Source organism: Phalacrocorax carbo (genome assembly GCF_963921805.1).
Source record: "Phalacrocorax carbo chromosome W unlocalized genomic scaffold, bPhaCar2.1 SUPER_W_unloc_1, whole genome shotgun sequence".
Classification (NCBI taxonomy): Eukaryota; Metazoa; Chordata; class Aves; order Suliformes; family Phalacrocoracidae; genus Phalacrocorax; species Phalacrocorax carbo.
Window position 1 is genome coordinate 728,051 of NW_026990243.1, and position 22,990 is coordinate 751,040.

Here is a 22,990-nt window from a genome sequence, read left to right on the forward strand (position 1 = left end):
GATTGCTGCTTCCCTCCCCCGGCCAGCTCCTCCCAGTTAACATACTGGGCATGACGCTACATGATATGGAATATCCCTTTGGCCAGGTTGAATCCACTCTCTTAGCTGTGCCCTGTCCCCTCCCGGCTTCTTGTGCACCTGGAAGAGCATGGGAAGCTAGAAGAGTCCTTGACTAATACAAGCACTACAGAGCAACAACCAAAACATCTGTGTGTTATCAACATTGTTTTCATACGAAGTCCAAAGCACAGCACTATGCCAGCTAGAGTGAAGAAAATTAACTGTATCCCAGCTAAAACCATGGCACTAGTGATCTGGAAGAAGAATGATTTCAAATGAGGCCCTGAGCAACAACAGGCAGCTGGGTAGAATGGCCCTTCCTGGAGCCTCTGGCAGAAAGCCCCAGAGGAGACTTGAGGTCGACCCCTGGGGTTTTGGAGTTGGGGATACAGAGGGTCCGAAGCCTGCTATATTCCAACTGAAAAAGAGATATTGGCAGCATATGAAGGGGTTCGAGCTGCTTCAGAAGTGGTTGGTACTGAAGCACAGCTGTTCCTGGCACCTCGACTGCCGGTGCTGGGCTGGATGTTCCAAGGAAACGTCCCCTCTACACACCATGCAACTGACGCTACGTGGAGTAAATGGGTTGCACTGGTCACTCAGGGGGCTCAAGTAGGAAACCCCAGTTGCCCAGGAATCTTGGAAGTGATCATGGACTGGCCAGAAGGCAAAGATTTTGGATTATCACCAGAGGAGGAGGTGACACGTGCTGAAGAAGCCCCACTGTATAACAAACTGCCAGAAAATGAGAAGCAATATGCCCTGTTCACTGATGGGTCCTGTCGCCTTGTGGGAAAGCATTGGAGATGGAAAGCTGCTGTATGGATTCCAGCCAGTTTGCAGAAGTAAAGGCCATCCAGCTCGCTTTAGACATTGCCTAACGGGAAAAGTTCCCAGCTTCTTGTGCACCCCCAGCTTACTTGCTGGTAGGGCGGTGTGAGAAGCATAAAAGGCCTTGACTCTGTGTAAGCACTGCTCAGCAATAACAAAAGCATCTCTGTGCTATCAACACTCTTTTCAGCACAAATCCAAAACATAGCCCCATACTAGCTACTATGAAGAAAATTAACTCTGTCCCAGACAAAACCAGCACATAACCTTTAGTGAGCTTTATGACCTGAAATTAATTGAAGTCATATAAAATGTAACTAGTTTCCATATCTAAAGTTTACTTTAAAAATATGAATACATGCTTTTTTTCCTAAAACTCTTCATTCTTTCATCAAATGTGCTTGCTTTAAATTCATTGCTTTTTCCACTGCATAAACTAGGTGGATCTGAATACTTACAGAAAGAATCTAAAGCATTTGGTTGTTATTAGTGTGGAGATTTCTGACTCATGCCAAAAAAAAAAGAAAATTACAGATGTTGAAGTGATTTTTTGGTTGTTGTTTATTTGTTTTTGTTTTTGTTTGGGGGCTATACAGCTCCAAACCACATCCTATAATATAACAGATCTTTTCCCTTTTTATATTTATTGTGGAGTACCATTTCAGGTTAATAAAACAAACAAGGGACAATACTCTTATTTTCTATTCCCCACATTTTATTATTTTTATTTAAATAAAAAATACTATACATTGTTGATCAGTGATTTTTGTTTCTCTTTTCTTTTTTTAAATCCCTCCCCATTTTCCTTTTGCTCAGGATTCTGTTATGCTGAGGATGACAGAAAACAGCTTATGGTTGTGTATCTGTGATACTCTATCTAGTATGTCTTCAGTTTGCTCCCACCACAGTGGGTATTACAGTATACCAGTCATGCAGGAGTCATTGATTCCTTCAAGGATGTTTTTTTTTCACTGCTATTCATGTCACAAATGGCTTCTGACTCACTTTGGAAAAGTGATATTTCCTGATTTTGGTCTCTGAGCAGCAAGGTGTTTAGAGTACTATGATAAATGTTTATGCATGTTTTTTCCCCTGACCAACTCATCTAGGTAATTATGTCAAAAGAGAAATTAATTTGTACCCTAAATGTTCTTTAAGTGGTCCAATACTGCATTTGTCCAGTCTCACATTGAATGTTCATTGCGGGTGGTCCATTATGTCTTGTCAGTTTTAATTGTCAATTACAAATTTTAAACAACAGAAACTCACTTTTATCATGATAGTTAAGTTTTGCTGTGACCTCCAATATACATATAAAATCTGAAATTCTTTTTTCCCTTTCTAGAAAAATCTCATTTGTGAAGAATCAAGCTGGAGATAAAGTACAATGAAATGTTAGCTATCAGCTAAAATGCTGTCTCTCAAATAACTTCCGGGTTTTAAAACAGTTGACTTTGTTTAAGGACAGGAAATACAATCTGACCATTTGGTATTTTATGGGAAAGCTTTTTTTTTTTTTAAAAAAAAAACAGCTAATATTTAAATAACAGATTAAGATTGAAGTGGTGTTTAAACATTGACTTAAATAAGTTATAGAAGATTCCAACACCACCAGCCTTTATAGAGGTTAAACATTCTCAGAAAGACACATTAAGCAAGGGTCTCCTTTGTACCAAAATAGTTTCCAAACAATAAAAATAAAACCTTTTTCACAACAAGAAATACTGAAGATAAAACTGCAGCATCAATATAATCTCATAAAGTATTTAGAACAAAATAATATTATACTACTTTTGTTTCTTACTACAGACACTGCAAAGGCTTATTTATTTATTTAGTGGAATACAATGTGAAGACAGTGATACACATTGTTTGATGTACTGTTTTCTATTTATCTGCTCTAACAAAATGAATTTCAATATGGTTACATTGGTGAGCTATCCAGAGCTCTCTAAAATTAAAGCAAAGCATAAAACAACCCTTATGTACCTTTAATTGAACAGACTTCATACTATACTTAACTTTTATACTGCAGTTGCTCAAGTTAAGCCATGGGACTTGTAACACGTCATAAAAATGTGCTGGATATTATGTATTTTGAGCCTTCAGTTACTATGATGGGTATGAAAGGCATGCTAAAGCTGGATACCAGCATGGCTTTTTGGTTGGGTCTCATATATAATATACATGTGAGTAATAATCTCTGATAAATGCACGAGCATGATTTTTGGATCTCTTATCCCTCAGTCCTTAAGTGTTGCTCCCACTATATGCCTGTGATTCTACAAGATGGTAACATAAAGACACCCAATACCATAAATCCAAGCACTGCTTGTTTGGTCCTTCTGCTTAAGTGCAAGACAGTTTAGGAAAAAAATGGGTTATACACATTAAACTCTGCCTTGTCTAATACCTATTCTCAGAGTACTTATGAGGTTTTGACATTTTAACCTATCAACCTCTGTGTGAAGTACTGAGGAAAGGGAAAATAACAAAGACGCAAATGAGGAAAACATTTCAAATCAAAAAGATATTTAACATCCTATTAAATAAATAACTTAGAAATAAAAAGGAATGAAGTTAGAACATACAAGCAAACCATACTATTTGTTTTGTTAGAACAGTTTTACACTACTTTGTCTATATTCCTTAATCCTATCCATTCTTCCACAAGGCTTCTCCAGAAATGCTATTATTTGTGCATGTGATCCAAGTGCTTCCAGTAAATGCTTGTGTGTCTAACTCTTCATTGGATCATTAGGCTTGAATGAGCAATTAAGGTCTTTGATATGAGTTAGTATTCTATAAATAACTTTCCCCATGAAGGTCATTCAACAGATTGTCTCAAGCCCCTTAAGTTCTGTCACAGAGATTACGAAAATAGTCCACGCTGGCAGTAACTTCCATCCCATTTGATCCAGCTTGTATTTTGATTATAAGATATGGTGCCAAACTAAATAAAAGTATTTCATGTACCATCAATGAGTACAAAACCTTCAAAGGCTTCCCCTGCTCTCTTTTCAAACAAGCAGACATCTGCACTATTTCCTTGCATTTACTCTTCAAGAGGATTACCAAATATTCTTGACACAAAAGTCTTTGGTTCAACTGCATTGATAAAATAGTTCCTTCATCTATGACATTACTACCATTGGAAGAAAGTGAGCTGAAGTGTTTTTCCTTCTTGTTTTCTGTCCTCTCTTTGTGGCTCCCCTTCCATTCAGGGCCACGAACATTTGCCTTCCATTGTGCTTCCAATTTAAGGATGCATATGTGTTATATCCATTTTCTTCTATTCTTTCCTTCAATTTGCAATCACTGTTAAACTCCTTCTGTTAAAAGAAGAAAATAAATGCACAAATTCAGAATAAACATAATCTTTCAGAGTTGCAGCATACTGAAGGTAAATAATTTCTAAAAATATTTTGGAAGATTTGTGTGTTCTGTATGTGATGCTCTTTTAGGATTCTACAGTGTATTTTAAAGAAAAGTTTCACTGTGTCCATAGCGTTTAAAGCAACATCAGTTAGACTGCAAAAAGTGAAACCAACAAGATGTAATCAATTATTCAGTGCATAATTATAGCAGTAAAATGATATAATTCAGTCACAATCAAAATGAAACTTCCCTGTGTTAGAATATGGCAAACTCAAAGTATGAAGTAGCAATCTTGGAATCATTCATGATATTTCAGTTCTAACAAATATAATCCTTAAATATCTTGAACCAGATTATTGATACCATATGTTAAACAACTATGTATGGCATGGGCCTACTTCTTATTTAAAGTAAGATCCTTTACACCACACTGGCCATGAAAAAGGGCTTTTTTAGATGGGTGGCAAATCACTGTTATGCTGCTGTTACAATGGATGTGAGGCCTGTTTACTTTGCTGACCTGAATAGGGGCTTAGCCTAAAAAAGAATCATATATGATCCTGTATCTTATTGACTAAGTAAAATCAAAAGCAATTTCATGTAGGGTGCCAGAGATAAAGGTTTTCGATTTTAAAAGGAGGAACTGTTGTCAGTTTGTTAGAAAGGATAAAAAAATACAAGCATGGGGAAGCATGTAGGGGTAGACTATTTTTTTCTATGTTAAATGCACTTTTATGCAGATCATCTTCTCTATAATGAAGCCAAGAATGCTTTGTTTTCACAAACAAATAATTTCTACATATAAAACCCCAGTTTGATCAAGTTACTTATATTTCATTTAGAAAGCTTTTGAAAGGACATTTACAACATACTTAAATAATAGCCAAAAATTAGCATTTGTTGTTTCTGCTTTTCAGAAAACAAGGTGTTATTTCGCAGCTCAGGCACAAGCATGTTAGAATATCATAGTATGATATATTAACTACATGTGGTATTTTTAACACATCTGCGAACAAGAAATATGTCTGAATAATAAAACAATTTTCATCGTACAGATAAGAATTTCAGGGATGTTTTATCTTTTATTATGGCCAAAATCCTTAGATATTCATCTAATAAAGATATAAAGTACCCACATTAATAAAATGGACATAAGAATATTTAAAAAAATATTTTCAATTCTTATTACTTTAAATTAGAATTTTTAAACTAGTTAATGTTCAGTACTTTGATACAGTAAGAATTTTCAGGTCTATAATTAGTTTTACTTAGTTGCTGTTAAGATTACAGAATACATGCTTATGTTTTCCTAACAGAATTGCACATATTCACACTCATTTTGGCTCCCAAAATGCACTTCAATTTTGGGATTAGTAGTTAGTTGAACAATGACTGTTGGGGAAGACACTATCAGGCAAAGACTCTGCAAAATGACCCTTGATACTGCCTGTATTCACAAAGCTACATACAGATCATTTAACTTTTACTTGCTGTAATATGCCGTCTCCTGCTTCAAGGTATTAAGAAAGCAGGTGACCATCAATCACAGTTCTAAATTGCAGTAATTTCTCCTATCTGCCAGCACCTTATTTTTTTTAAGTAACCAAATAGTGAGCCTTCCTTTGCTCTCTCGTTCTAACCAAAGTCAGTCAAATGGCAACCTATTTAATAAACACAGAAACAGTCTTACTTGACTTGATTTCCCAAATGCATAATTGTACTCACATACAAACTTTTATTTCTATTCTTAGATACTACAGAGAGAACAGATGATGTGATGTGGTTAAGAAGTCTTATTGGCAGGGGTCTGAGTGTTAGCCCAGGACTGCTTTACTCATTTCAAACAAATTTCAGTATAACCCTGCACCAATGTCTATTGTGCACATGCTTAAGAGTGTTTTTACAAATTTTATTGGTTCTGTTTTTCATATCCATCTGCTAGCTGCCACACCATAGTAATATGAATCTAACTGCAAGTCTCAGGAGGATGGGAAAAATAACAACAGAAGCATTCTTGAAATCTCTGAAGTATTATGGAATAGGTTTTGATAAGTAATTATGTTGTGATTTTATGATGAGAATATTGAAAAATTATCTCAGCTGGAATTAAAAAAAAAGGTTTTCCACATTCGTATCCTCCTGTCAACACTATTTCTAATACACTGTGAATTACTGAATTTTATGGCAGCAGTTTCCACTTATGGTACGTGAAAGCTGCTTTGCCTTCTTTTGTGCGTGTATAGGGTTGGAATGAACTCTCACCACACCAGCCGTGGCTAACAACTTGGGTAGGAAAACTTATCTCAGGCTTTGGGATAGATCATCACAAACAACTAAGTTAAACACTGTTCACTGAGACATGTGACTTGACTATGGTAATTTATGCTAACACCTTCACATATGTCCAGGAGCACACCCACAATCAATGAATAGAGCTTAACTGACAAATGATAACTTTATCAGCAACTCACTATACCCTTATACTTCTCAATGGTGCAGGACTGAGCACTGATCATCCTGTATTGCTGACCAGTGTAATTTTAGAAATTAAAATTCACATTTACAGGAGCTTAAGAAACATTTATCTGTTCTGGTCTTTCCTTAATGTGATTCTTTGACACTGCTCAGGAGTTTAGAAGGTCAGAAGTAACCTTATGAACCAGAAGTGACTAGCCACAATGCAGGTGAGGGAAGACAGTTTATATAGTTTGTATGAACTAAACCCACCCAATAGAAATGCTTCCTTAAAAAAGAAGAGGGCCAAATGACTTCAGCTCCCTCAAGTTTCAGTTGGTTCTGCTGGTAGTCTCCGACCAGCATTACTTCATCATTTTCAGGAGAGGTAGGCTTAGCTACGTTGCCTGAGGATAAACCCAGCCCCAGTACCTATCTGTGAAGTGCTCTGTTTAAAGCCTATGGATCTTCTGAATACCGAGCAATCTGAAGATGGGCTCATAACTTTTTGCAGATGACTTGAATAAGCTTACATTTATGTGGGTTCAAACTCACTGGAACTGGCAAAAAGCTGCAAAATTACAAACCAAACCAGATGTAATACCAGAACAATATTTGGATGGTTACTGGGTTTTGTTTGTTTGGTTGGTTGGTTTTTTTGTGGTTTGTTTGGGGTTTTTGTTTGTTTTGTTACTGAAAGTATCAGTAACCCCAAACTTACACAAATACAAATAGAGTATATATGGACAATTTTCAAATTATATCCAAATTCTGCTCAGTCAAAGCTTATCTGTCTGATGATAGATAAGTCTCTGTCTCTCTGTACTGCCCATAATCTTCTGTATTAATACAGTCAATTTAAAGATGGCTACTCTAGAAATCTTCTTGGCAGTCATAGGTTGATAATTTGGTGTGTCTCCTCCATCAGCGGAAGTCTACAAGATTTTAGGTACACTTTATCCCCCCGGAATTACTGATAAACGTGGCTGTACTGCAGAAAAAACAGGGAAAAGCAGCCTTAAAGATTACATTTTGTAGGACCTGCTCCATTGGCCACTACTTAATAAGAAACCTAACTGAAGCGGTAAGCATGATAAATCCCCCAGCAGTTGCTTTGCTATGATATAAGCCTAACAAACACCAGGGAGCTTGGGGGGGGGGGGGCTGCTGGTTTACCACAGGATGAAATTTTGATGAACAGCTCATTTCAGCTCTAATTAGTAGTAATACACAGTCAAATGGGGTTTACAGTAGGTAAGAGTGGGAACTGTGCTGACTACTGCAATCCATTTGGAAGATAAAAAAATACTTACAGAGCCGTAGACTTTTCCTTTCTTGTTCATGGCTAAATAATGGTTGCTCTTAATGGACTTAACTGCCACAACTCCAATTTCTACAGATGTTATCTCCAATATGCCTAAAAAATAAAAATTGAGCTATTTAATATCTTCATTAGAGGATTTTCTCACTATAGAAAAAACCAATAAACCTGAAAAATATTAAACTTCTAATATTCAGAACCAACTGACCAATAAACTTTAGCAACGCTCTCCAAATCATTGCAAGAATATACACAAACATTGTTTCAAGTAACATGTTTCCTTTGCTAACCCTGCATTTTAAACCCCAAAAATACTGAAACAGCTCCATTCTTCTTAGCATAGATTTTACTAAAATTTATCAGAAGAGACATCTGAACCATGGCATTAAATTAAATCGATATTATATGTCAATAAAATGTTAGATTTACCCCAATCTTCAAAAACAGTGGTAAACTATTTATTCCTTTTAGGACAGTTAGATAAACTAAATCCCTTGGCTGCACTGAGATGATAAAATTCATTTTTGGCAAGTGTGTTGACATTTTGGGATATAGTAAGACTAACCCTAATGCCCACCATTATCTTTGTCTTTCAGATATTGGAAACATTTTGCTGTGTTTGAAATAAATATTATTAAGTTTTTTCTTTAAAACAAACTCTTCCTGGGATATTGGATGGCTCAAGGGGCCAGTAATGGGAGACAGAGCTTTTCATCTCTGTATTTTCTGCCCAAGAGCATACTGATTTGGGAGTAGTAGAAGTTACTACAAATTACATAGTGACTTCAGAGATCCCTTTTCAGCTATTACTAGAGTAACTGGATGGCTACGTTGTTTGGATGTCATGTCTTAATATAGGAGAAATATAGCTCCAACCAAATATCTTCTAAATGGTTTATCTAGGAAGTATGCCTGGCTCCAACCTTTCTTCTGATTTTTAAAGAAGTAGTAGTCAGAACAATAGTCCATCTAACTCAGTGGTCACGACAGGTCTACCACTGGGGAAATTACAGGAGGGGCAAAAGTGTTGAGAAACTTTAGAGAAAAAACATCCTAGACCAAGCCAACAAATAACATGACAAATAGATCAGCTGGAAAAACATTGATGAGTCACCAACTGCTTAAAAAAAAAGAGGAATCTGCAATAATTTCCTCCTAAATCTGTTCTATGTTTTTCTCTGAGCAGAGAAGTACTGGAAAATCCATATGTTTTTTCATTTACTTAAAAATTCTTTATGGCAACCACACACCAACTGAAGCCACCAGTGCAACTTGGTATTCAGTGCTTTTTCCGGAAATGCTGATTTTCTGTCCCTTAAAACTGAATGCAGTCTGTTCAGACTGTAGAACCATGTGGACTTTAGTGTGCAGTGAGGTGAGGAGGAAGTTTTTTCACTGAATTTTTTTTATTTAAATGGCTGCTTTATATATGATGCAAAAGCCATTCTGTATGGCCATTGAACTGGTCTATGCAACTCAGGATTAACAGAGGAGTTGAGGGTGTTACTTGTTCTGTGATTAGAAGTAGGGGCTTTGATGGTAGCTGGGCAGTGGCTGTGAATCAAGCATGGAAAATAGCTGATTTTTGTTGGGAAGCAAACTGATGACATAGTTTATGCGCATGAAAAAGAGAGAGAACATCAAACTAAGCACTTCAACATGAAATACCGCATTTTATTGTCAAGAAAGGAAAGGTGGCCTTTCCTGGATGCATTTTAAAATATATAAATATAGATTTTTAAATATATATAAAAATTACATACATTTTGATATGAATATATATAAATTCTAGGGCAGTTACCAGAGGCTTTGTATTTACTTAGCAAAAAGCATTAGGTTGGCCCCAGCTAAAAGGTCTAGAGTCTTTGCACATGAGAAAGACTTCAGTGAGAACTGCAAGATAAACAATAGGATTTAGTAAAGCCCTTCAGAAAATGGGTCATATTAAACCAGAAATAATAATAAAAGATTCTTGGAAAAACCTATAAAGAGCTGAAAGAGGGGGATTATTTGTTTTTAATTTCTTTGTGAGTGCCTCACAATACAAATATTGATATCAAAATGCAAATATAAATGTCGATAGGCACAAATGATCATGTATTAATAAAAAAACAATTATAAAGCTTTCTGCTATAAGGTTTTTATGGTAAGATTCTTAATTGCAGCATGAAAAATCAGCATTGCTAAGGATGGAGTTGCACATATAAACTAAAAAAACTTCACGTTTTATGACAGATCTGAATATCCACTGAGTTTCTTACAGCTGTGTGAGAACAATGCTGTGCTAATTGCCACTCAGGCTTGAAACCCAATGGACTTGAACAGAGTGAAGACACAGTTACATATGACACTGCAAGTCTGCTACCTGTGAAGGGGTAAGAACAGCAGTTCCCAAAATCAGCTCACTCCATCATCAGTGGTATCCAATTCAGTAGCAGCAAAGGCCCCCCTGATATCAAATAACACCATATTAGACTGTTTCAACTGACTATTGCACTTGTGAAATTTTTGAGAGCAGCTGAAGAAGAACAGTGCTTAAATAAGAAACTTGCACTGAATTAACACATTTTAACTGTTTTTTACTTGAATGATGGAGATAGATACACTGCTTTTCGCTACAATACTCAAGTTAAAGCAACAGAAGCATTCATATAATTCATGAAAATATATTAATTTTTTCTGATAAAGTTTGGTCACAATCTGACACTCCATTATATCCCCAATGGGGCAGCTGAAAGGAGATAATGAGGAAAAATTTTAGTACATTTACATTATATATCACAGTAACTAGCTAGATTATACCTAGTTATACTATTTAACTGGAACCAAATGTAGCTGAATTCTTTGTAACTATTATCGGTTTGATCACCAGTGATCCTGGATTTATTCTCACTTGAGTGTTTTGTGTATTTGGAAGCTGAAAAATGTTATATAGTTTTCAGTGATAATTTTTCATATTCTAACCTCTGCAAGTATTTTGGGAGGAGAAGGGGGAATTTTAATAGCTGTTTTTCTTTCAAATAAATATAATACTCTTGATCTATTACCCCTTGGATAACAGGGATCTAATTTGGTACTTATCTACCCTGCTACTATCTGTACACCCCAGAGACTTCACTGGAGTTACATGCTAGTTACAAACATAGAACTAGCTTTTGTCTAGATTGCAAATTATTCAGCATTATTTACAGATTTTCTCAGGACAAGATTCTTTCATGAATTTGATAGGAGTCTTTTCATAGGTGTCAGTGATGTAGACAAATTTCAGAGGTCAGCATGAGAGCACCACCAACTCATCTGACACGGATCTACAAGCAGAAGTCATAAGGACTTTCAAGAACTTTGAAACAGACTGGATTTAAATCAAACTGCTTTGATGAAAGGGTGAAAATATGGATTTGATTATTCCTGAGTCATTATTAAATTCATTAGGAATGTATAAGAAAAAGAAATTGAGACATACAGCACAAAGCTTAAAACTGTAGTGTTTTCACCATCTAATGAAACTGACTTCTTTGAGGGCATGCAAAATTTTATATTTTCCTCAAGGTTTATGTAGTAGAGTCATGGGCCATGATTGGACTTCTACACTACTGCAATAAAAAACATAATTCCCATGGGCTCTCAAGATTAACTCTGTAAGGTTTCATATTCTTCAAGCGCTGCAGTCTTGGTGGTAAGAGCCTATGTGTAATCATAGACAATATGGCTGAAAGGATGCCAGACCACTGAGGGTACTCCACTGGCCTTAGTTACAAAAACCATTCTTGGCAGATGATTGTTATCAGACACCTTAAAAAACCAAGATTCTACAACCTCCTGGCTAACCTATTCCACTATCTACATCAGAAAGTTTTTCTAGTATCTAATTTAAATGGCCTTGTTGCAATTTGGGCCCATTAACTCTTGTTTAAACTGTAAAATAAGATGAAAGATTTTTTTTCTTTGCAGAAACTTTTACATATTCAGGAACTATTATCACATCTTACCTACCAACTTTAGCTCTCTAAAGAAGCCCAGTTTTTCAATGCTTTCCTTAAAGCTTTCAGGTTTTCTAGACCTTTGAATGCTCCTGTTCTTTGTCCCCACAGCATGGCCATAATACTCTTATTGAAGCCTTATCAGTGTTGATACATGGAGGAACATTTCATATTTCCTTCAAATGATTTATGCATACTCATATATTTCTGCATACGTCCCCTTTTCCACAGTAATATGCTAATACTGATTCAGTTTCAATTTGTGAACCACCACTCTTGGATACGTGGAAGAAATGTAAGCAATCATTTCTCATTCTATAGGTGTGAATTTGATTACTCCTAATTAAATTTCATACTTTACACATGCCCCAATTAAGTGGCCTATTATTTATTTTATAATTTCTCTTATTTGTCAATGCTGTTTTGAGTCCTTATTCAGTTCTCCAAAATACTTGCAACTATTCCAAGTTTCATATTGCCTTCAACTTTTATAACCATATTTTCAGTTATTAATGAAATTTTTATTAGGAGATACCTTGAAGAGACTTGTGGAACTTGATGCCTCTTCAGATTGGCAGTGAAAAACTGCTAATTCTTGAGTATGGCTTTCCATACTGTAAGACTTTCACTTAGATTTTGCTTGCTGATCTTGCTTAAGAGAATATCATTAGAGACATCAGTTTCAAAAATCTTTCCCAAAGTTATGGTATCTACTGCTTCTCTCCTATACATGAAGATTTTTATCTCATCACAAATGAAAATTAGGTTGGTTTGGTATTACTTCTCTTTGATTAATTCTCTAATTAATTCTCTTTGGTTAATAATTTCTTAGGTTATGTCTGTGCCACAGTAGGTATACCTCTGAGGCAACTGTGGCCCAAGGATATATCCATCTTGTAGAAGGTACACCTCGAAGTGTCTGTGGCTGTAGATACGTCTGTGCTGCAGCAGGTACACCTTGAAGCATCAGTGGCTGTGCATGAGGTCATGCCAGAGCACCTCAAAGTGCGTGGCCATGGATAAGCCCACAACAGAGCAGGCTTACTTATGGAGGGACTGCAGCCATGGGAAAAGCCATGTTGGAGCAGGCTTTGGAGGGACTACAGCCATGAGCAAGGCTGTGTTGGAGCAAGTTTACTTCTGGAGGGACTGCAGCTGTGGGCAAGGCCATGCTGGAGCAGGTTGTGCTGGTTTTGGCTGAGAAGGGGTTAATTCTCCTCACTGTGGGGGTCGGCTACCTTTCCAGCTTCCCGGGCTCTGCCGCGTGGCGGGGGGCGGGCTGGGAGGGGCAGGGCCATGGGCTGACCCCGACTGGCCAATGGCATGTTCATTCCATACCATGTGACACCATGACCAGTCTACTGAGGGGGGGCAGTGGCAGCGTGGAAGCGGCGCGGCGTCGGGTCGGTGGGAGGCGAGCGGCTGCGGTGCGTGCGGTTCGGTTCGTTTCGGCAGTTTGTTCCCCCTCTCCCCTCTCCCCGTGGGGCTTTGCGCCTCTCGTTCTCCTTTACATTGCGTTTCTGTTGTTGTTTCTTTTAATTATAATTATTAAACTGTTCTTATCCCAACCCACGAGCGTTACCCTTCTGATTCTCTCCCCCATCTACCGGTGGGGGAGTGAGCGAGTGAATGTGGGGCTGAGCTGCCGGCTAAACCACAACACAGGTATAGCACTGAAAGCATTGAGGCCCATGCAGAAGGCCACGCTGGAACAGACACACCTCAAAGCGACTGTGGCTCTGGATAAGTCTATGCTGCAGCAGGTGTACCCCTGGAGAGGCTGTGGCTCCTGGGTAAGCTCTACTTGGAGCAGGTACCACCCTGAAGGACTACAGTCTGTGGATAAGTCCAAACCAGAGCAGGGGCAAGGGGAGGAGTTCATTACAATGTTAAACCTGATGGTCTGATCCAAATGGACTAGGGGCAGAGATTGTAATGGAAATACCTTTAAGTTGTTCTAACCCAGGATTTGAGTTGCGTATTATGGAAATTACTGTAGCAGAAACCCCTTGTTGCTAGCCAGGCTGGGAGCAAGGGGAGGAGTTCATTGCAATGTTAAAACCTATAACCTGGCCCAAAGGGGCCAGGGGTAGAGATTGTTATGGATATACCTTTAAATTGTTGTAACCTGTAACCTGTGATTTGAGTTGCATGTTACAGGAATTACTACAGCAGGAACCACCCGAACCAGTGGAGGACAAGCCTTTCAAGAAGCAGTGCAAGTGCAGCAGTGGCCCGACCTGAGCCGGCTTTGGTGCCCAGTAACTCCATGCAACACCCCACCTCTCCTGTCCTGCGTAACCACAAGAACAGATGGAGACCAAAGCCATGGACTAAATGATATCCGTGTATTTTATCAAAGGATGGGAAGGGGGGGTGGAGGTTAATGAGGTTGTATTGGATAGTGTGGAACCTGAGCATGATGTGAATGGTATGGAATAAGGGGTGGATACTGTCCTGGTTTCAGCTGGGTTAGAGTTCAATTTCTTCGTAGTAGCTAGTATGGGGCTATGTTTTGGATTTGTGCTGGAAACAGTGGTGATAATGTGGAGGTGTTTTAGTTGTTGCTAAGTAGCACTTACACTGGTCAAGGACTTTTTTAGCTCCCCATGGTCTGCCGGGTGCACAAGAAGCTGGGAGGAGACACAGCCAGGACAGCTGACCCAAACTGACCAACGGGATATTCCATACCATATGACGTCATGCTCAGTATATACAGCTAGGGGAAGAAGAAGGAAAGGGGGACATTTGGAGTGAGGGCGTTTGTCTTCCCAAGTAACTGTTACGTGTGATGGAGCCCTGCTTTCCTGGAGATGGCTGAACACCTGCCTGCCCATGGGAAGTAGTGAATGAATGCCTTGTGTTGCTTTGCTTCTGTGTGCAGCTTTTGCTTTACCTATTAAACTGTCTTTATCTCAACCCATGAGTTTCCTCACTTTTACTCTTCCGATTCTCTCCCCCGTCCCACCAGGGGGGAGTGAGCAAGCAGCTGCTTGGTGCTTGGTTGCTGACTGGGGCTAAACCATGACAGCATAACATTAAAGATTTGTTAGGTCAAAAAGCTGCTCTTAGCAGGTGGCTTGAAAAAGGGTGGTTTGAGGCAGTGAGAAGATTGGTTGGATATGGTTTTGAAAGAGAAGAGTGAAGTGCCACTGACTCTGTTTCCATTCTGGTTCACCATTTACACCTGTGCAAAGCAAGTTGAAAACATACCAAAATCAGAAGTTATACTGTTATTCCTATCTTTTTAATTTGTTTGCCTAAGAATTACTGACAACAGAAAAAGGAAGATGGTGGAGTAGAAGATGAAACAAACCTAGGAAACTGAAGATGGGCTAAGCAAGACTTGCCTTTGGAAGCTTTTTCAATGAAGAAAAGTAGTTCCACTAAAATGTAACCTCATGGACTTTGCGGTTGTCTTTGGAAGGCAACTTAAGATACAAATCTCACAATTCATGATGAAACAGTTCTGGGCAGAAATCTCAAATAAGAACCAACCTGAAATATAACCTGAGCTTTGACTTAAAACTAAAAATATTATTTGAAGTTAAAATCAGTTTTTAACTGTGCTTTTTCACAGAATCACAGGTTGGAAGGGACCTCAGGGACCATCTAGTCCAACCTTTCTGGGAAGAGCACAGTCTAAACAAGATGGCCCAGCACCCAGCCGACTCTTGAAGGTGTCCAACGTGGCCAAGTCAACCACTTCCCTGGGGAGATTATTCCAATGGTTGACTCTCCTCACTGTGAAAAAATTTCCCCCTCATGTCCAATCGGAATCTCCCCAAGAGCAATTTGTGTCCATTCCCCCTTGTCCTCTCCATGGGACTCCTTGTAAAAAGGGAGTCTCCATCTTCTTTGTAACTACCCCTTAAGTACTGGTACATGGTGATGAGATCCCCTCTGAGCCTCCTTTTCTCAAGGCTGAACAAACCCAGTTCTCCCAGCCTATCCTCATATGGCAGGCTTCCCAGTCATTTGATCATCTTGGTGGCCCTTCTCTGGACTCCTTCCAGCCTGTCCACATCCTTTTTGTATAGCAGGGACCAGAACTGGACACAGTACTCCAGGTGTGGCCTGACAAGCGCTGAGTAGAGCAGGATGATGACTTCTTTATCTCTGCTGGTGATGCCCTTGTTGATGCAACCCAGCATCCTGTTGGCCTTCTTGGCCGCAGCAGCACACTGTTCACTCATGTTGAGCTTCCTGTCCACCAGGACCCCCAGGTCCCTTTCCACAGAGCTGCTCTCCAGCCAGGTGGATCCCAGTCTGTGCTGCACTCCCGGATTATGTTTTCCTTGTTGAACTTCATAAGTTTCTTGCTGGCCTACTCTTCCAGCCTATCCAGATCTCCCTGCAGAGCAGCTCTCCCTTCTGGAGTGTCTACTTCCCCACTCAACTTGATGTCATCCGCAAACTTCATCAGGCTACACTTGATGCTGTTATCCAGATCACTTATAAAGATGTTGAATAACATTGGGCCCAATATTGATCCCTGGGGGACTCCACTAGTGACAGGTTGCCAGTTTGAGAAAGAGCTATTTACCACCACCCTTTGGGTGCGGCCTGTCAGCCAGTTCCCCACCCACTGCACAGACCACTTGTCTAGGCCATAACACATCAATTTCTCCAGGAGGAGACTGTGGGGGACCGTATCAAAGGCCTTGGAGAAGTCCAGGTAAACAATGTCCACTGCCCGCCCCATGTCAACCAGGCAAGTCACTTTGTCATAGAAGGCCACCAGGTTTGTCAAGCACGATCTGCCTTTAGTGAAGCCATGTTGGCTTTTCCCAATCATGTGCTTCAATTGACTTGTGATGATTTTATTTAATATTTGCTGAGACCTCCACCCTTCCTGCTGTAAAGCAGAAGTGAAATTACTGAAAGACCACAAAGTAAACTGTTAATATGTCATATTTAGATCATCTATAACCAAAATGTGAATGTTCCATGAGCTTTACAGTCCAATTCCCACATCTGATGCATTTGGATAAGCCTCAGATAAGTATCCAAACTTGTGGAAGGCTGTGGAAAACAGACCTCTGAGCCTTCCTGCATTAGCACAATATCAGCATAAGATGTGAAATCTCCTTGGTGCATAAAGACCATAGGAAAGACTAATTATTAGAGCCCTTTCTCAGACCCACAAGGGGATTAAATGAAAATAAGCTGCTTCTTTCTTATCTACTGCTTTTATGACTTTAATTTCAGAGCAGAGCAAGGACCACTCAACCTATGCTCCTCTGTAGACCAAGTAAATGGAAGGGTGGCAGCAGTAGGGTACACGCCCTAGAAATTCATTAGTGATGTAATAGCGAGAGCAAAGGAGGAGTTTAAGTTTAGCTAAAAAAATGGCAGGAATCAATTTACACTAGTATACATCTTGACATGTAACAGAAACAATCAATTCAGGGGCACAGCCTGCATTTTCCCCTCTAGTCAGTGAAGAGAGATAGGCAACTCCAAAGAACATTTCTGAACACCACCACGTTAAATGTCCAAAGTTAGATGGGTTAAACTTAAGGAAAGGAAATGCAGGAAGTGACTTGGGGGACACATCTATACTGTCAGTTAAGATGAGTTCAGATCTGCCCTCACTTTGTCCATCACTTTCATCACTTACATGCAAGCATGTCATCAGATATAGCCAAAGTGCTGGAACTATCTTGTGGGAGGGAAGATAAACATGTTTGCTTCCTTCACATGGATTTAATTCATGCTGGGATGGCTACAGGTAGAGCCAACTGCACCTAGCTCTGTTAATTGGAGCTCTGATTTCTTGAGCTCCATGCTTTGAGTCAAGACAGGAAGAGGTACAACCAGCTACGTGAATGTTGATGGAAAATATAAGGATCTGAAGATCTCAGTGTGCTTGTCCCCAACATTGCAAGATTTTATAACTTGTAGATTAGACACAGTGTCAGAATTCATTATCTGAACTGTTTCTGGGATGGAGGAGTTATAACTGGTGACTTATACTGACCAAGGAATGGTAGCAATTCACATGCCAAGAGAAGAAAAAGGAAAACAACTCCTCCACACCCCCACCTAGTATATAAGGTTAGATACAGGGTTGTAGTTATCTGATTTGTTAGCTCTCTTGACAAAGATGGCTTAAGGAGTTTCAGCCCTTCATTCCCCTAGATACTTTTTCCTACCTCTGTGCTGAAGTTCACAACCCTTCAAATATAACTGTGAAGCAGCACTATAAGCAAAATCATTTGAATGATCTGGCTTGGAAATAACTCTCAATAGAAAACAAATCAACCTAAAACACTAAGGACTAAACAATCCAAGTTTTTGCAGTCATTCCTAGTAGTATACGTTTTCTAGACCTACTGCTCTCTTTCTTGTCTCTTTCCAATTGACTGTTTTTTGAAGTGAGGTGCCCAAGAACAGACTGGTATTCTAAGGCCTGATGGGTGCTGAATTGAACAGAAAGATTACTTCATGTGTTTATAAGAAAACTTGGATCCCAGTCCAAGTCCTAATGAAAACTTGGCAGTCCATATATGTTTCCATTTAGTAGACAGGACCAGACACTTGGGATTTCTGCCAAACCTTAAATTTCTAGGTCTTTGCAGAAATACATAGGACAGTCGAAAGCTTATAAGACTAGTATAGCTCAGCAAATATTCTCAGGGGTGTGCAGAGATGCCTACTTCAACCTGGTGGAATCCCAAGTTACCTTTTACATTCATAACCATTATGTTCACCTCCTGCATTTTACCATTTGTATGTCTCAATGTGAACAACAGCAAAGTGGAAGAAACTGGATGGAGTTAAGGCTGTTCCATTTATTGCCCATCCTAACGCACAAAGAATAATATATAGGCAGTGGCACTGCAGAAAGTACAAACACATGGTGATGGCCAGGAGAAGTAGCTGTCTGTCACCTGCAATCTCGGGAAAGGCAGGTCTTCACTGCTCAGTCAGAAGCTCCTAGCAGATACAGTACATATATTCACAAATGGGGCACAAATTATAATTAAATGGAGCCAATCACTACTTAGGCACTGACAGGTATGAGCAGACAGAAGTGAGCCTGGGTGCTAAAGCAGTCAGAGTATGTACAAACAGATGAAAAAAAGGTATCCCTATGAGATGTTGTATGAAAGTTGTGAGACATTGTATTGGGTTTGTGTGGCAAGGTTTTTTTGGGGGAGGGGAACACTACAGGTGTGGCTTCTGTGAGAAGCTGCTAGAAGCTTCCCCTATGCCCGATAGAGCCAGTGTCAGCTGGCTCCAATATGGACTCTCTGCTGGCCAAAGCTGAGCCAATCAGCAATGGTGGTAGCATATGATAACATATTTAAGAAGGGGAAAAAAAACCTGCTGTGCAACACCAGCCAGAAGAGAGGCAGGACAGGCAGGAGAGAGGAGCCCATTCTGGAGCAGGTTTGCTGGCAGGACTTGTGACCCCGTGGGGGACCCACGCTGGAACGGTCTGTTCCTGAAGGACTGCATGCTGTGGAAAGGACCCACGCTGGAGCAGTTCATGAAGAACTGAAGCCTGTGGGAAGGACCCATGTTGGAGAAGTTCGTGGAGGACTGTCTCCCATGGGAGGGACCCCATGCTGGAGCAGAGGAAGAGTGTGAGGAGTCCTCCCCCTGAGGAGGAAGGCATGGCAGAAGCAACATGTGATGAACTGACTGAAACCCCCATTCCCTGTCCTCCTGCGCCGCTCAGGGGGAGGAGGTAGAGAAATGATGAGTGAATTTGAGCCCAGGAAGAAGGGAGGGGTGGGGGGAAGGTGTTTTAAGATTTGGTTTTATTTCTTATTACCCTACTCTGATTTTGAACGGCAATAAATTAAATTAATTTTCCCAAGTTGAGTCTGTTTTGCCTGTGACAGTAATTACTGAGTGATCTCCCTGTCCTTATCTTGACACGCAAACCTTTTGTCATATTTTTCTCCCCCTGTCCAGTTGAGGATGGGGGGTGATGAAGTGGCTTGGTGGGCACCTGGTGTCTAGCCAAGGTCAACTCACCACACTTATGAAACTCAATGTGCTGCAGACAGCTTCTCCTACTTGTCTCTCAACAATCTTTATCTAAATAACAGGTTTGTTGTCTCCTACTGAGACTTCCTGACACATACTGTAGCTGTTGTTCTAGCTAAGGCTGCTCAGCTGCACATCAAAATGAGACAACAGTTTCATGCAACAATTTAATTTTGGGCCTCATTTGTTCTTATGATGGATCTCAACTTGACTCCCTATTATGCAACAGGACTGGAAAAATATGGTCTCTCATTTGCTAGTCTCAAATACTTACTCTTCTTGTGGAAGATAGGAGACAGAGGGAAACTCACCACATAACTGTACCACAAAGCTTGGGAATGTGCTTTGCACTGCCTGTGGCAGGTAGGAGCCTCTCCTAAATCTGTATGGGCACAATGACCTAGTTTTGGGCCACATCAATTAGTTGTTCTAATGGTTTATGTCTGTCTTTGCCTCACACAGGAAAAAGGAATCCATGGTATTTTAAAATATGGGTTCCACATGTTTATAACGCAAACTACCCCGGATAGCTATAATGATAGCTCTTTTTCATATAATTATCTTAGGTGGCAGTTACTCATCAACACCGTCAGAAGTTTTTTTTTACAATGCCACAAATATTCCTATTATTGCTTGGTCACAATAATCACTTTTTTAAGGAAACTTCATAATGACTGTGGGGACAGAATGAACATATGAGAAGTGTAGATTAGGGCAGCTGCATGTATGAGTGATCAGTATTAAGAAAATGACTGCAAACAGTATTTCAGTATATCTTAAAATTCCTAACTGCTGGTTGTCCCTTGTAGGTTTTTTTCCTCCACAAATTCTTTTCTTGACTGACCTGGATGTGGTCAAATAAAAGGCATGCCTCTGATCCTAATGCTCTTATATACATAGTTTGGGTCAATGTTGTGTATGATTTAAGATGACCAGTCATAGATTATGAGTAGCTCATAACCCTGGTGGGTGTTTTGCAAACAAACTGCTGTCTAAACTTTTTCAGACAAAATATTTATTGAAAGAGACAATTAACATTGGCACTTGCTATTGGACAATCTTGGGGTAAAGAGACAAAGTGAATGGACTAAGAAATTAATTGCAAGTTGTTACTGTATAAGATATTAAAGCCAATAGTTTAGCAGCTGAAAAGAACCAGATGACCTCTGATCACCAGTTCATTGCTTTGCCCATTAATTTTTTGTTTTCTGACATAAATAATTCTGTGTACTTAATTCACCCTAAATTACAACCAATCAAAAAGACACCATTCAATAACTGCATGTATTATTCTTGTTATAATGCTATGTGATCAGCTTCTCATTTTTTAATGCTGGATTTGTACTTTGTCTTACATATTCTGTACACTTCCTTCAACATCAAAGGTATGCTGAAATATTAAAGCAAGTAACAAGGTCTGTACTCTAGCACACAGATGTAAATTATTGCCTGCTATAGTGCAAGCACCTGATATATGTTTTTCACAGTGTTTTAATCTTTAATACTTGACTGTCTCCTAACCTGGCTGGACCTGGTATCTTCAGTCTTCTAGTACAAACAGGATTTTTTAATCTCTGATGAGCGGTGATAAGTGCTGTCATCTTAAACATTCATTCAAAACCTCATCAAAAAGCAGGATGACAAAATTGTCAATCTTGCACAGAAACTTAAAAGACTGATCTGCAGAGCACAATCACTTCACATCCTTCTGCTTTCATTACCTTCAAGTCTCCTTCTGTATGGTTTCCCATATTGCCTGCTGACATCCTCAGATAGCAGCTAACAAGCATGTTTTGCACACAGGCTTATGTGATCTAATTGAACATGCTTGCACTTCATGTCTTGTCCTTTATATACAAACTCTGATTCCCTAGCCTGAGTTGCTGAAGTCTTTTTGTTATTCCCTTTCCATGAAATATGTAAGTCTTTTGAAGAAATACTCACAAAACTATGCTTGGGACAGAATGGACAGTACAATTCAGAATGTTTGATACATTCTTTCCACCTTTTCTACTCAACCTTCTGTATTTAAATTGGGGCTTCTGCTTACTGGAGTTGAACAGCACAAAATCCCAATCAACTTCAATCACTCACTCAACTGACAGTGACTCTGATTTCTGCTGTGATTCCAGCAGAATCCTTGTCAGGGGACATGTAGAGGGCAGGCAAAGAACCTCCCATCTTCTCTATGTACTTTTATTTCAGGCTTAGAGGTACTTTTGCTTACACTACTGTCTAACATTGCAAAGAGCACCTGGCCCCTAGGCCAGTTGGTGAAAACTGGCTAACAATCATATTCACACCTTCTAGAGTTGTCTGGTGTATCCATGAGAGTGCTTGGTTCAATTTTCCTCAGATTATTACCTCTAGAGACTTTACCCATAGCCCTCAGATATATCTGTGCTTTTTCTATTCTGAGTGTCTGACATATTGTGAAGATGGTGTGGCAGCCCACCAGTGTGCTGCTTGTATAGTCTGATGCCAAGGTCATGTAGACATCCTCTTGCAGGGCCTGGCATATAAAGAGTGTATAAAACCAAAGGAACCAAGCCTGGCTTGTTCTCATCCATAGTCCCTCTCAGGAGTGGTCCCTGCAGTGAACTATGCTGAGAATTTTGTGGAGCTTCTGAGAAATGTCAGAGCTATGGTGCGTGTGCTGCTTGTACAGCCTATGCACAGAAAATAAATATAAATCTTTCTATGTACAGTGTCTTATTGGTTGTGCATGGACCAACTCCACAATTATATTCCAGGAAGCATCAACTTTTCTATACACATGCTGTGTAGCTGATGTATAGATAACAATAAATAAATAAGTATTGGGTTAAAAATAGGGAATAAAAGAAACCAGTTTTCCCAGGAAAGTAATCAGCAAAGTCCTAGCATTGTCTGTGCTCAACATATTCATTAATGATCCACAGTAATGGGTGAATACTGCCATGACAAACCCTGCTGATTATAC

At 39.5% G+C, this 22,990-nt stretch overlaps 2 protein-coding genes across 2 annotated transcripts in view; one reads left to right on the top strand and one right to left on the bottom strand.

Annotated features, from left to right (window-relative positions):
• LOC104047827 (NAD(P) transhydrogenase, mitochondrial-like) overlaps positions 1-22,990 on the top strand; it is an 849,989-nt gene that overhangs the window by 187,520 nt on the left and 639,479 nt on the right. The window lies entirely within an intron of this gene.
• The window catches only part of LOC104047682 (fibroblast growth factor 10), a 77,954-nt gene continuing 57,613 nt past the window's right edge, over positions 2,650-22,990 (bottom strand). Inside the window, exons 2-3 of the mRNA XM_064439798.1 lie at positions 8,037-8,140; positions 2,650-4,223 (exon numbers count right to left, since the gene is read on the bottom strand). Of these exons, the coding sequence (XP_064295868.1) occupies positions 4,026-4,223; positions 8,037-8,140 (302 nt within the window). The 3' untranslated portion in view covers positions 2,650-4,025. The remainder of the gene's footprint in view (positions 4,224-8,036; positions 8,141-22,990) is intronic.